Source organism: Pezoporus occidentalis, unplaced genomic scaffold, assembly GCF_034315485.1.
Source record: "Pezoporus occidentalis ecotype Australia unplaced genomic scaffold, CSIRO_AGI_Poc_V1 ctg1, whole genome shotgun sequence".
Taxonomy (NCBI): Eukaryota; Metazoa; Chordata; class Aves; order Psittaciformes; family Psittacidae; genus Pezoporus; species Pezoporus occidentalis.
The window spans coordinates 15036427-15050257 of NW_026912778.1; the positions used below are offsets into that span (position 1 = coordinate 15036427).

The following is a 13831-nucleotide window of genomic DNA, read 5'->3' on the forward strand; positions in this document are numbered from 1 at the left end:
ATGGCATTTGTCTTTCCAAGTAACTGTTACGTGTGATGAAGCCCTGCTTTCCTGGAGATGACTGAACACCTGCCTGCAGTGGGAATCAGTGAATTAATTCCTTGGTTTGTTCTGCTTGTGTGTGTAGCTTTTGCTTTGCCTGTTGAACTGTCTTTATCTTCATCCATGAGTTTTCTCACTTTTACCCTTTTGGTTCCTTCCCATCTCACCAGGGGGGGAGTAAGGAACCAGCTGTGTGGTGCTTATTTGCCAGCTGGGGTTAAAACAAGACAGAAAGTTCTATTATCCTAAATCATCGAAAGTATTAAAAAGCAGTTATTGAAACATGGGCTGTCACTAGAAGTGATATATAATGAATAAGAATGTGACAGGTCTCTATTCTCTTTGATTTCTCTCACAATTTCTGTTAATCCATTTTCTTTACCTAACTAACAACCTTTATGTGTGTAAATTAACAGCATCACAGTAGTCATAAGGCCACTTTCTTTTAGGTAGCTAAGCAATCATCAGCTTTTAAAAAAAAGTTGACTCTAATTAGTATTAAGTTATTTGTTAATGTCCCTTGATTTCCTGACCCATAACTATGCTTGCAGGACAAGGATAGGTCCAACTTTCCATCACCTTTGCTTTCCTGTCCCTGCAGGATGCTGTTATCAGGCAGGCAGTGCACTCTGGTGGACTCCTTGCTCTGCAACCCAGAACTGTTAAAAAACAAGTCTCCTGGGCCATGACAATAGATACTGATTATATTAGTTTTTGCTTGTTCCTGGGTTGCTTTTTTGTTTGTTTGTTTGGATTTCTTTCTGGGTTTGTTTTGTTTGTTTGGTTGGTTGGTTTGTTTTTTTTGTTTTGTTTTGTTTTGTTTTGTTTTTGGTTTATTCTTATCGTCTGAGTGGAGTATTTTACATTTCAATGAATCATAGAATTCCTTGGGTTGGAAGGGACCTTTAAATGTCATGCAGCCCAACATCACATGCTGTGAGAAAGAACATCTTCAACTAGACAAGGCTGCTCAGAGCCCAGTCCATCCTGGCCCTGAATATTTCTAGCGATGGGGCATCTACCACCTTTCTGGGCAACCTGTTTCAGTGCCTCACCACCCTCACACTGAAGAATTCTTTCCTAATATCTACTCTAAATCTGTCCTCTTTTAGTTTCAAACCATTACCCATCATCCCATCACAACAGGCCGTACTAAAAATTGTCCCTTTTGTTATGTTCTTGTTACCTCTCTCCATAAATGAGCAGAGTATTTTTACAAAAAGCTCTCCAGACAGTACTTAGAATCATAAAATAGTTAGGGTTGGAAAGGACCTTAAGATCATCTAGTTCCAACACCCCTGCCATGGACAGGGACACCTCACACTAAACCATGGCACCCAAGGCTCTGTCCAACCTGGCCTTGAACACCGCCAGGGATGGAGCATTCACAGCTTCCTTGGGCAACCCATTCCAGCGCCTCACCACCCTTACGGTACAGAACTTCTTCCTTATATCCAATCTAAACATTCACTGTTTAAGTTTTAACCCATTACTGCTTTACCTTTCACTACAGTCCCTAATGAAGAGTCCCTCCCCAGCATCCTTGTAGGCCCCCTGCAGATACTGGAAGGCTGCTATGAGGTCTCTGTGCAGCCTTCTCTTCTCCAGGCTGAACAGCCCCAACTTTCTCAGCCTATCTTCATACGGGAGGTGCTCCAGTCCCCTGATCATCCTCGTGGCCCTCCTCTGGACTTGTTCCAACAGTTCCATGTCCTTTTTATGTTGAGGACACCAGAACTGCACACAATACTCCAGGTGAGGTCTCACGAGAGCAGAGTAGAGGGGCAGGATCACCTCCTTCGACCTGCTGGTCACGCTCCTTTTGATGCAGCCCAGGATATGGCTGGCTTTCTGGGCTGTGAGCACACACTGAAGCTGGCTCATGTTAAGTTTCTCATCAGCCAGCACCCCCAAGTTCTCCTCTGAAAGCTGCTCTGAATCTCTTCTCTGCTTAACCTGTAGCTGTGCCTGGGATTGCTCCAACCCAGGTGTAGGACCTTGCACTTGGCATGGTTAATCTTCACGAGGTTGGCATCTGCCCACCTTACAATTATGTCAAGGTCCCTCTGGATGGCATTCCTTCCCTCCAGCATATCGACTGAACCATACATCTTGGTGTCATTGGCAAACTTGCTGAGGGCACACTCAATCCCACTGTCCATGTCAGTGACAAAGATGTTGAACAAGACTGGTCCCAACACCGATCCCTGAGGGACACCACTCGTTACTGGTCTTCAGGTGGACATTGAGCCATTGATCATAACTCTTTGTGTGTGGCCATCTAGCCAGTTCTTTATCCACCAAGTGGTCCATCCATCAAATTGATGTCTCTCCAATTTAGAGACAAGGATGTCGTGTGGGACAGTGTTGAACGCTTTACACAAGTCCAGGTAGATGACGTCAACTGCTCTACCCCTGTCCATCAGTTCTGTAGCCCCATCATAGAAGGCCACCAAATTGGTCATGCAGGATTTCCCCTTAGTGAAGCCATGCTGGCTGTCACCAAGCACCTTGTTGTTTTTCATGTGCCTTAGCATGCCTTCCAGGAGAATCTGCCCCAAGATTTTGCCAGGCACAGAGGTGAGACTGACTGCTCTGTAATTCCCCGGGTCATCCATTTTCCCTTCTTGAAAATGGGGGTTATATTTCCCTTTTTCCAGTCATTGGGAACTGCACCTGACTGCCATGATTTCTCAAATACGATGGACAGTGGCTTAGCAACTTCAGTTGCCAGCTCCTTCGGGACCTGTGGGTGGATTTCATCAGGTCCCATGGATTTGCTCATGTTCAGGTTCTTAAGATGGTCTCGAACCAGACCCTCTCCTACACTGGGCCTAAGGTCTTAATCCTCACAGTCTCTGCGTCTGCCTTCCGAGACTTGGGTGGTGTGGTCAGAGCATTTGCCAGTGAAGATTGAGACAAAGAAGTCATTCAGAACCTCAGTCTTCTCCAAATCCAGGGTAGCCAGTTCTCCTGATAGCTTCCTGAGAGGGCCCATGTTGTCCCTTGTCTGTCTTTTATTTGTAATGTACCTACAGAATCCGTTCCTTTTGTCTTTCACATGCCTAGCCAAGTTGAATTCTAACTGGGCCTTAGCTTTCCTAACCTAGTCCCTAGCTTCCCTTACTTACTAGCTTCTGCTTACTTCATGTTAAGAGGAATTGCTTAGTCTATCTGTGTTTATTACCTGTTACCGCATAAATATGCTGACTGACCTTTATCTAGACATTGTAGGAGGCATTTTCAGCTTATTTTCTTCAGATTGTTTCCCCCCAAAAATGACTTAAGTATGCTTTCTGATTGTTGAAGTGATACTTAAGGGCTCTCCTTCCTCCTCCTTGCTGCAATTTCCCGCCAAAGAAAATGCAAGCACTCAGGCAGAGTGCCTGGCTGCACACTAGTTCAATGATGCTTCACCAGTCTGGCATGTGCAGGGGACCAGATACTGAGCACTGTGAATGCACTTACCAGTAGGAAGTCTTTTCGTTTTAGGGACTTGTTGTACCCTTACATCTTGTGTGATATCTTTTCATTCTGCAAAATCTGGGAGATAAGCATACGGTGCTTCGTATATAGTGGTGTTTAAAGACTTTAAAGTATGTGACCTTCATGATTATTGTGATAGTCTTATCAAGTACTATATTTGATATTATGTTCCAGTATTCAGTAGTTTCACGTAGAAGGTTATGGTAGTTGTTAAGCAATCTGAAACTATGAACTTTATTGTTTTGAAATACAATTAATATTTGTTAACTGAAATTTATTAACAGAATTCTTACTTACGTTTTCTAATAATTTAAAATGCAAGTCTTCTGAGATTTGCCTTAGAATAGAGTGAAATTCACAAAAAGATTGACAACTAGACTAGGACAGAAAAATAAATACACAAATGAAGAAGAGCTTTGAGATTTTGAAAGTATACTTCTGACGAAACCAGGAAAATTTATTCCTTCCAATTTTTCCTCAAAGGTATATGTTTTAAGTCAATACATTTAATTTAATACATTTTACATTCAGTTAATGCCTTTTAATTGTATGTCTTTTAAATATCTCAAAATGAAGTAAAATAAAATATATATATATATATATATATATGCATAAATTAACCTCCTAATTTCCTTATGTGTTTCTGCCACTGGAAAGATACACAATAGCCGTTTCAACTCACCAGAAATTTGGTGAGTTGAAATGCCTAGATCTCACTGGGTTTCAAAAAATTAAGTTTTTGTATAACAAATAAATACACATTTCAAAGTTTTTAAATATCTTTACATGTATCAGTGCAACAAAACAGAGTACCCTTCACAATTTTATTGCTAGCATGCATCACTAGCTAAATGCTAACATCTCAAACAAAAATTTTGGGTGTGCCTGGGGGCAGCAGTACGAGCAACATAACTGCTGACCTATGGAAAATGTTTAGAGGACAGTGGATACATTCAGTGACAGCTATGTGTGAATATATATTGTGATTACATTTATCCTGATGGACAATTAGGCTGTGATACGTTTTATTAATGAACATCCTGGAATGTTTGTGAGGTGTAGCATTTAGCGTATGGCTAACATTATGTTGTCTGAAATATGTCCCTGTCTGTCTTTACTGAAATTTATTATTTCTGTAAACAAAGACACCCATATGACTACCCCATTTAAGATAAAATTCAGTTGTACAAAGAGAGGGAGAAAATATCATTTTAGACTTTTACAACAGAATAAACTTGTCTTACTTCAAGAAAATTTGGCATTGCAAAAGTTTTTAATATTCCCTTTCATTTTCTTCTTACATTCATGAATTATAAAGAATAAGAAATTTTTCATGGTATAAATACAAGTTCATTTGAAAGTAAGAAAAACTGTTGCTTTGATTTTATAGCTGATTTGGTAAATATAAATTGCTTTGGCAATTACTCATCCAAAATTAGTTATCACAGCTTTATTATTATATATTTTGGTAATGTGCATTTGCATATTAAGCTGGAAACTTCCACATGATGGAAGCAAGTGTTTTTCACAAACCTGTAAGCCAAACTGGTAAACTGAAATGACAGACAGGGATTTCTTCATCCATAACGCCTTCCCCGTAATTTTTGCCCATATAGAATTATGGGTCATTCCATGTGTACATTAGAAATGTGATTAGGGATCAATGATTGTCGAAAATTGTAACATAATTATTCCATTAAGTCTTGCAATTTGCCTTACAGCTGGTTTTGCTATATGCAGTTCATTGCTTTTCAATACTATTTTCAGTATTAAACTTTTGCTATCACTTAATAAATTAAAATATAAAATAAAATAAAAATTTTCAAAAACAACTTAGCAGGAAAAAACACTGAAGAGTAAGGATAAGACCAGTAAATTGAAAGGCATAGTAAATTTGACAGAGTTTTGGTAACTACAGACTTCTTTTCTCGCACTATTGGGTGCAGTGCCATAGGTTTGTTTAATTTCAAGATTACTTTAGAGTTTTGGAGCTTTCAGACAATTTTCATAGAATATGAAATAAACTGTGATATGTCAGTTCATCTTTTTTGTTTTATTGGTTGTTTTGTTTGTTTGTTTTCTTATTCTGTTGTTCATGTTTGCAGTAGAACTGAATGAAAAATACCATTTTCTGGTGTGCTGATTTGTTGGTGATTATGGAATAGGTTATGTTTTCTTTTTTTGCTGTTGGCAAAAACCCTGTAGTTTAAGCTAAATAGCCATTTCAAGATCTCAGAATTTAAGTACATTCTAAGTTCTTGGGCTGACTTCCATGCAACACTGAAATAGATGCTTTTGAGTTTAAATTCTATCCTGATATTCAATAGTGAAATAGTTACTCTGTAAATTAATTTAACAGTATTTTATAATACAAATTACCAGACCAACAGAAAGCCCAGTATTTTATAAAACCCTCATGTATTCAATGTGTTTTGGGTATTCTATGTATGCTGATGCCATTCTTACAACATATTGCAGATGAAATATTCACTCCCTTGATTTCAGGAGCTGATGCTGTGGAGGCCCAGAGTAAGAGATTTGAAGTGAGGGCAACTGAAAGTGGAAAAGTACTGTTTTCTGCAGATGAAGATGAGATTGTTATTGGTGCTGACAGACTGAAAGTAACAGGTATGACAATAATAAAGTTTCTAAGTGGATGTAAACTTTTTTCTTTTTTTTTTTTTCTTCTCTAATATCCTTGGTAATAATTAATCTATCGGTCTTCTAAAAGATTTTCATCCACTGGAGAGGAAGTATTCTCCTCATCAGTGACTTCTTGAACAACGAAAAGATACTGCATACTCCAAAAATCAGCTCCTCTAAAGGCAGACTTAAATTTAAGCTCTGCAGGGCCTGCAATGGAACAAATCACCCTTATCACACTGATTTGGCTTTTATATGTTACCGTTAAGCACTGTTTTGTGGTACCTATAATATTTGTTTAGGTCATGCCCCTTCACAATGGTGAAGGGGGTCATATACTATGAACTTCTTTTTCTGTAAACATAATATCAAGTCTGTCTTCCATGTGAATTAAGGTTATGTACTCTGCTTTACTTTAGAAGCTCAGCTGAACAGTAAGTAGAACACTTGAACATTTTTTCAATAAAATAGAAAAAATTACTGACTTTTTATTGTAAACATTAAATGTATATCAGGAACTCATTTGATATTAGAAGTGTGTTACCTTATAAAAAAAGAATTGATTATCTAATTCTGTTTTAGATAAATGTTTAAACTTTGACTGCTTAATAAAGGCCTACCTGAACTTAGGCCAGATTTGAGCTATCCATTCATAATCTAGAATAAGGTAGAAAACTTGAATTGCTTCATCAGTAAGGGTTGTTTAGCTTAGGTCAGTCTATATCTGGGTATGTCTCTGTACTGAGTTTGAAATCAGCCTATTAGTTTGAAAGTTCAATTATACGGAAAATGTAAGACGGTTCTTTTTTGTGACAGTTATGATGTTATCCTTTTCTGGTCTGTAAAAATAAGAAATAATTATTAGCAACTTTAAGCCTCTTTAAAAAAAAAATAAAAATAGGTACTCTGACTTTTATGTAGAACCAGATATAGCATGTAATGCCAGATACAGCATTAAAATATATCCAGGAAGTCCAGAGTCAAGCTATGACTGAAATTTCTTCATAAGCCTCAAGATTGATACTTGCCAGTATATATGGTGTAATTTTTCTTCCGATTTCATTCCTATCTGACCTTTGTCTGTCTCCTCTAGCTGAGCAGTCTGTTTTAATACTGCTAAACCAAAAGAAAAAGCAGTTGAGTGATGTTGCAGTATCCAGTATAATACACTGAATTGTGCTGGGTTACCAAACTTGGGGTTAGGAGAGGGAAACATCAGTGTTTGCTGAGTCAGCAGGAATGCCTCAGAGATAGTAGTTGTACAAGAATTTTACCATAGTTAAACTGAAGAAAATAACTGAAATAACACAAGAAAGAAAAGAAAAAAAGAGAATCAAAATTGTTCAGGTTAGACATAAGAAAGAAGTTCTTTACTGTGAGGGTGGTGAGGCGCTGGAACGGGTTGCCCAAAGAAGTGGTAAATACTCCATCCCTGGCAGTGTTCAGGGCCAGGTTGGACAGAGCCTTGGGTGACATGGTTTAGTGTGAAGTGTCCCTGCCCATGGCAGGGGGGTTGGAACTAGACGATCTTAAAGTCTTTTCCATCCCTAACCACTCTATGATTCTACGATTATATATGGAATCCTGCTAAGGTTCAAACTTGGTCAGAATATTAAATATTGAGATCAGAATATTAAATACTTAACAAAGGTAATCTTAAACATACAATTAACATAGGAGATTTCAAAGTGTTTATCATAAGTTAAAAATTAAACCATTTTATAAATGGCATTGAGGATTACACCTGCTGTTAAGAAATGTAATCATAAGCTGTAGGTGTCATGGTAATTTTTTTATTGGCCTTCAGAAGTGAAGCATTGTTTAACTGTCTTTAACTTCAGAGTTGTGTAAGTTCCCACAGCACCTGTTGATATCAGTGGTACAGAAAGCAGCACAAGTAGTGAAAATTTATTCAGTGATGCTTACCATGGGATATCAGATTATTCCTTGTGAAAAGAACAGGATTTTCTCCTGAGTTCCAGAAATAAACCTGGCTGTATGTGCATTTATAGTAAGCTTTCCCATGCAAATTAAATGAAAAACAGAAATCAATCAAACAAACAAACAAAAAGGATTAAAAAAAAAAGAAAAAAGTAGAGGTTAGGAAAGCCTAGTGCTGCTTTGATGATACATTCATCTGAGTTGAAGGAGTTACTATATACTTGTTGAGTCCTACCAGAGAATTTCACTACTAGAATTTTTTAGACAAGTAATTGATTTTCCTTCTATGGCTAAAATGAAAAATAAGAGTGAGGCTTGAATTTTCAAAGAACTTCATTGAACTAGAAAAGTTACTTTATAGAGTTAAAATAATAAAAACATTGAATTGATTGCACAAACACACAAAAGAAAGATATATGCAGCACTTAAATATTGCAAAGAAACTGCATATTGTAGGATTTGTCAGGCTTTAAGTGTTGTCATTTAGGTCATGAAGTTAAATACAAAGTATGTTCCATTAAACAGCTTAACATCCAATATTTCAGGCAGTTTCTTTAGAAAAACATGTCAAGGTGTTTTGAAATTGTAATTTGAAAGAGTAATTTACTTTTAAAAATCACTTGAAAATTATTGTTGTCTTTTATGTTTATTCAAAAGTAATTTAATGAAGTTGAGATCATTCTTTCTGATCTCTGGATAATCATCTTGTCTTGAAATCAGATTTCATTACTAACTTCTTATAATGAGGCTAGAAAACGCTAGTTTTAATTTTATGTTTTAAATCCCTAAGGCCCGTTTATAAGTTAACCATTCCATCATCTTGTTATATAATTAAAATTTTACCCTACAGAATGAAGGGAAGATTTTATATTCCTAAATGAGTATTTTTGAAGGGTTTAGAGAAAATAACCTCATATCCCAGTTTCTATAACCCTAAAAGGCTTTTTACAGTGTAAGTACTAATCTGCAGCCAAATAATAAAGCTGTAATGAGATGTCTATGCTTTACTTTTGGCTTCAGTCTAAAGCTGAAATTATTTAACACAGATTTCCTAATGAAGACTAAAAGTTGTATGATCCATGCAATCTCAAGAAAGTTGTTTTGTTTTTGTTTTTGTTTTTTTACATCTCATAGGGGTTAAACAAAAGAAAACCATATAATTCTATCTTCATGGAAAAATAAAATAACAAAATCCTTTTCATATAGTAGCTCTGAATTCTCTCCCAAGATTGTTTGATACCTTTAAATTCTTCAGCAAAAACATGTCCCTGTGAATTGCATCAATCAGATTATATTACTCAGTATGACATGAGTGATGAAACCTGGCAAGACATTATAATGTCAAACATCAACCAGATTTATTTTTTTTGTGCATTTTTCTCAAGCCTGTGTTTTGATAATCATGGTGACTTAGGCTCATGTAGGAAAGGAGTTACGGAAGAAAAGAGAAAACAAAAAATTAATATTATTTGGAGGTGAAATTCCCACATGCAGTTATTGAAGTGTGGTAATACAATGAAAACCTGACTTTTGTGTCTTGCTTAGCTGTGACTACCGTCACTTTGGAAACACTTCACTGTGAATGGGTCCAATAAATGATTCATTTTGGTAATTAATTTTCTAAAGCATGCCCATTGTATGAGCATTTATAAACCACTGTGGCAGTGTGGGATTTATGGGTTCTATGATTTTTTCCTGAATTCAGAATGCTTTTGTAATGCACAGCTTTAACAAGCAATCTATCATAAGGCAGTGTAGGAAATACTTGATTAATAAAAACTTGAAAGATTAGGTTGGTTTACAGCTTCTTGTTGACTATTTTTGTATCATGGAATTGGAATTGTAATAGGGCTTGCACATTTGCTTGTAGTACAAACATAAAGAAGACACATGAAAACTTTGCAGACCTTAATGACTTCCTATGAGCCTTCTTCCTTTTTAAATAGAAAAGTTGTGCAGAAAGATGGAAGTCAGAGAGGGACAGAAGATAGCATATTTCAGTTTTAATGGAAACTTTCTCTGATTAATTGCAGGACATCTGTAGGGCAAATCTACTTTGACACCGAAACAGTGTCAAGGAAAAATCAGTAAAGGGCTGCAAGTATCTTTTTCATTACACTAAAGTATATGCTTATAGAGGGTTCAGCACGGCTTTGATCAAAGCCATTAACTACATTAGATGAAAGATGAGAACCTTGATGTATCAAAGAAATTTAAGAAGATACCTACATGCTTATACTCTAATAATATTCTAATATCCAGAATTAATATGCAGAGGAGTGCATCAGCATCATAGTTTTGATTTTAAGATTATGCCGTAGGACTGTGAGTCTGCAGGTAATTGAAATATATAAAGGTCTTCCAGAGTAGTTAAAAGGAAATGATAAAGTAGAAATATAGCTTATGGTTATAAAAAGGAAATATGACAGAAATATGAGGAAATATATGTGAATTGCAAATGAGGTAGGAAAAGTAGAAATAAAATATTTATAACAAGTACTGAAATGTAGAAAAATAAATGATTATTTGATGTATGTTATTACAGCAGGTTTATGTGTAGTGCCTTTAGAGACTGAATAGGAATTTCAATATGAATGGGAAAGAAGGTCTTGGATTTGCCACGTTCAGTTGGTGGATTGTCATTTAGGACAGGTGGAGTTTGGAGAGTGAAGTGGCACAAGATGAAAGGAAGCAATCACTTTAAGCTGTCTTATGCAGCCAAATTATGTGACCACAGTAAAACTGCTGTATTTGATGTTTAGTAAGAAGTTAAACCTTTAAGTAGATATGCCAGACTCTCAGTACCCTGAACACTGAGTCAGTATTCTTTTATCATCATCTGTCAGTAACAAAAATAAATATATTACATATATAGAATTTCTGTGTTTCCTCAGAAACTACTACATTAATATTTACCCCAAAAGGTTCTGGATTAATATGGTTTCTGATAAGTTTATTTAGATCTCAGGGAAGCCCTTAATGTCCAGACTGATCTGTATGAGAGCTCTGGTTGAAAGATAATGTTATTGCAGGAGTCTAACCACTTGGCAACAGAGCAACCTGTCAGCATTATGCTGGAAGTACAGCTATAGAGCTGATTACAAGCACGTATATGTGAACTCCCAGCTGCCTATGAACTCAAAGTCTTATTGACAGGGTAAAACCAGTGAGACTAAATAGGACATTGCATAAATAGATTTATATCTTCTAGTTAAGGGTAGAATGCATCTAGCCAGCTCAGATTACAAGCAGTGTGCACTTACATCAGCCTGCAGGTGACTGTGTAGATTGTTGGAGAATTCAATTGACCTAAGGATAATAACTGTTTGCAATGTCTGTTCAATGTCTTACAGTCATTCCACAGAAAAAATACTCAACAAGGTTGTTTCTATAAACAAAGACGCAAAAGGAGCCAGCATATAGTCAGGGTGGAGAAGGGAAAAGGAAGGGGAAAAAAAAAACAAACAAAAAAATAATATTTTTTTGATGGTTAGGTAAGGAAAACCATCCTCTATGAAAGTCAACCTTTCTATGATCCTGATTCTGAATGCCTCTCCTTCCATATTCAACTTTTTTCCCCCCTTTTTTTCATAAGCTGTAAGAGAAGACATTTTAATCCTTTCCTCTCCTTCTGGGATGTAATCTATTTTATTCCATTACATAGGACTTACATTTTTGAGCTGATCCTGTACTTCTCTGAGCTGTTCCTTTGCATAACACAGTCAGCAGCTTCCCAAAGTTACAGAAGAGACTGTTTGCTCTGTTCTGGTACAAGGCAGTATTGATCCAGAGACTGATTCTAACTTCCAGACTCAATCCGCTTTTCAGGTTAAAACTTTGATTAAGTTATTGGATATTTGTGACCAATGTAAGAATGAATATTTTTAGGAAAATCTGCCAATATCTGCATCATATTACACATTCTCAGTTGAAGGACTGCGTAGAGTCCAGAGATGCAATTTGAAACAGCTGAAGTGTCTGGATTGGATGATACCGGGCAAATCCACGTGGCCTATGTAAAGGTCAAAGCCCAGTGGAAAATTGCCCCACTATTAGTAAGCTGAGATAAATTAAATCAAACCAGCTTGTTTAGAAAACAGACACTAAGCAGGATACAGGAACTAGGTATGAATTATGTTTAGATTTTTTAATAAATTTCTGACTCTTAAGAGCTAAGCCTGACACTTCCATGCCCTCAGGCACTGGTAGTTTTGAGAATGCACATTTAAATTACATCAGTCAGACCCATCTCTATTTTTAAGATATAACTACCCACAGGAGGGAAAGGTGAATCATAAAGGAGTTCCAGCATTCCCATTTTCTCTTTTTTTGCCTTAAAGTGCTTGCTTGTGATTTATTTCTGCCTGGAAAAAAAATTCTATTGTTGGAGATAAGGGCCAAGCTGTAAGGCAGTATAGGATTTTGCTTCCATGAAAAGAGTATTTGGCTCCAAATACTTGTCCTATAATGACAATACTATAGGCCAAAAATATCTTGTTTTCTCCTGGAATAGTATTCTCATTAGATGCTAGATGATGAGATCATTTGGATTTTACTTTGTAAAGCCCTCAGAATAGGAGTAATGCTATTACATTTTTAGGAAATATTGCAGGCATCTGACTTTTGAAAAAAAAATAATTATACAGATGTACTTCTTACTGTGTGCCATGTAATAGATGTCAGAACTGCACCTTATTTCCTCTTGATCCTGTGTGAAACCACTACAAAGTGGCTTTTCATTTTTATCCCATCTTACAGCAAATTTTTTACCATAACCAACTTTCAGTACAATCTAACTTATTTAGTAGCCATAAACTGCGTGGTGAGGTTAGACAAGAATATTTCATGACATACATCATACTTCATAACTTATGTGAACGAACAGCAAGATCTTGACTCTAAATTTAGGCAGAAAGTAGCAGAAATAATAGATACAGAAGTCCTCACAGGGATGAGCTGTTTTAGTCCATGGCAGTCACAGTTTGAAACAAACATTTACTCAGAGGAAAAGTTAGCAGATTTCTATAAGTAACATTTTGGACTTCACTGTTATCTGTAAAGCTAGTTATAAAGCAAGTATGCAGTCAAAGATGTGAAAAACATATATTCAGATAATTTCTGCTCTGCAATACCTCTCCAAGCTTATTCAGAGCATGCTCCTACAAGCTAGGAGTAATTTCACCCACAGGAAGCAACCCCAGGAAAAAGATTGTGTCACCCACAAAAACATGTCATGCAGTCGTCAGCCAACTTTGTATATTTAAATTCCAGTTCTCATTGTGGCTAATGGTGAGTTTAGATTTCAGAATGTCTGACAGCATTGCATTCAGCACACCAAGATCTAGAGCCATTATTTTGGCTCTAGAAAAATATCACCAATGTATATAAGCCTTTTTGTTTGAACTGAAAGTATATAACCATGTGGTTTTGCTAAAGGTTCAGAAAGAACAGAAGTGTTTTTGTGTGTGTAAAAGTTGAGAAGTGTAGATAAACGGATAAGAATTCAGAGTGGAGAGTGTAAATTCCAGAAAAAAAGAGTGGCAAAAATCAACATACAATTTGTAACATGAACTAAATTACATATGCAACAAACATCTCGTAAAAAGAGAATTAAGAGAGAAACCTCAATATCCAGGCAGAAATGGATGCAGCTGAAGAATGTATAATTGCTCTGGGATTCAAAATGGAAATGGATTTATACTTCATTGGTGCTAATAAA

The 13831-nt window shown here is 36.4% G+C and overlaps 1 protein-coding gene across 5 annotated transcripts in view; it reads left to right on the forward strand.

Moving 5' to 3' along the window:
• The window catches only part of SGCZ (sarcoglycan zeta), a 451408-nt gene that overhangs the window by 396393 nt on the left and 41184 nt on the right, over nucleotides 1-13831 (forward strand). For all 5 annotated transcript variants that reach the window (XM_062602076.1, XM_062601911.1, XM_062602150.1 and 2 more), the window contains one exon: nucleotides 6034-6156. In XM_062602076.1, coding sequence (XP_062458060.1) covers nucleotides 6034-6156 — 123 coding nt within the window. The remainder of the gene's footprint in view (nucleotides 1-6033; nucleotides 6157-13831) is intronic.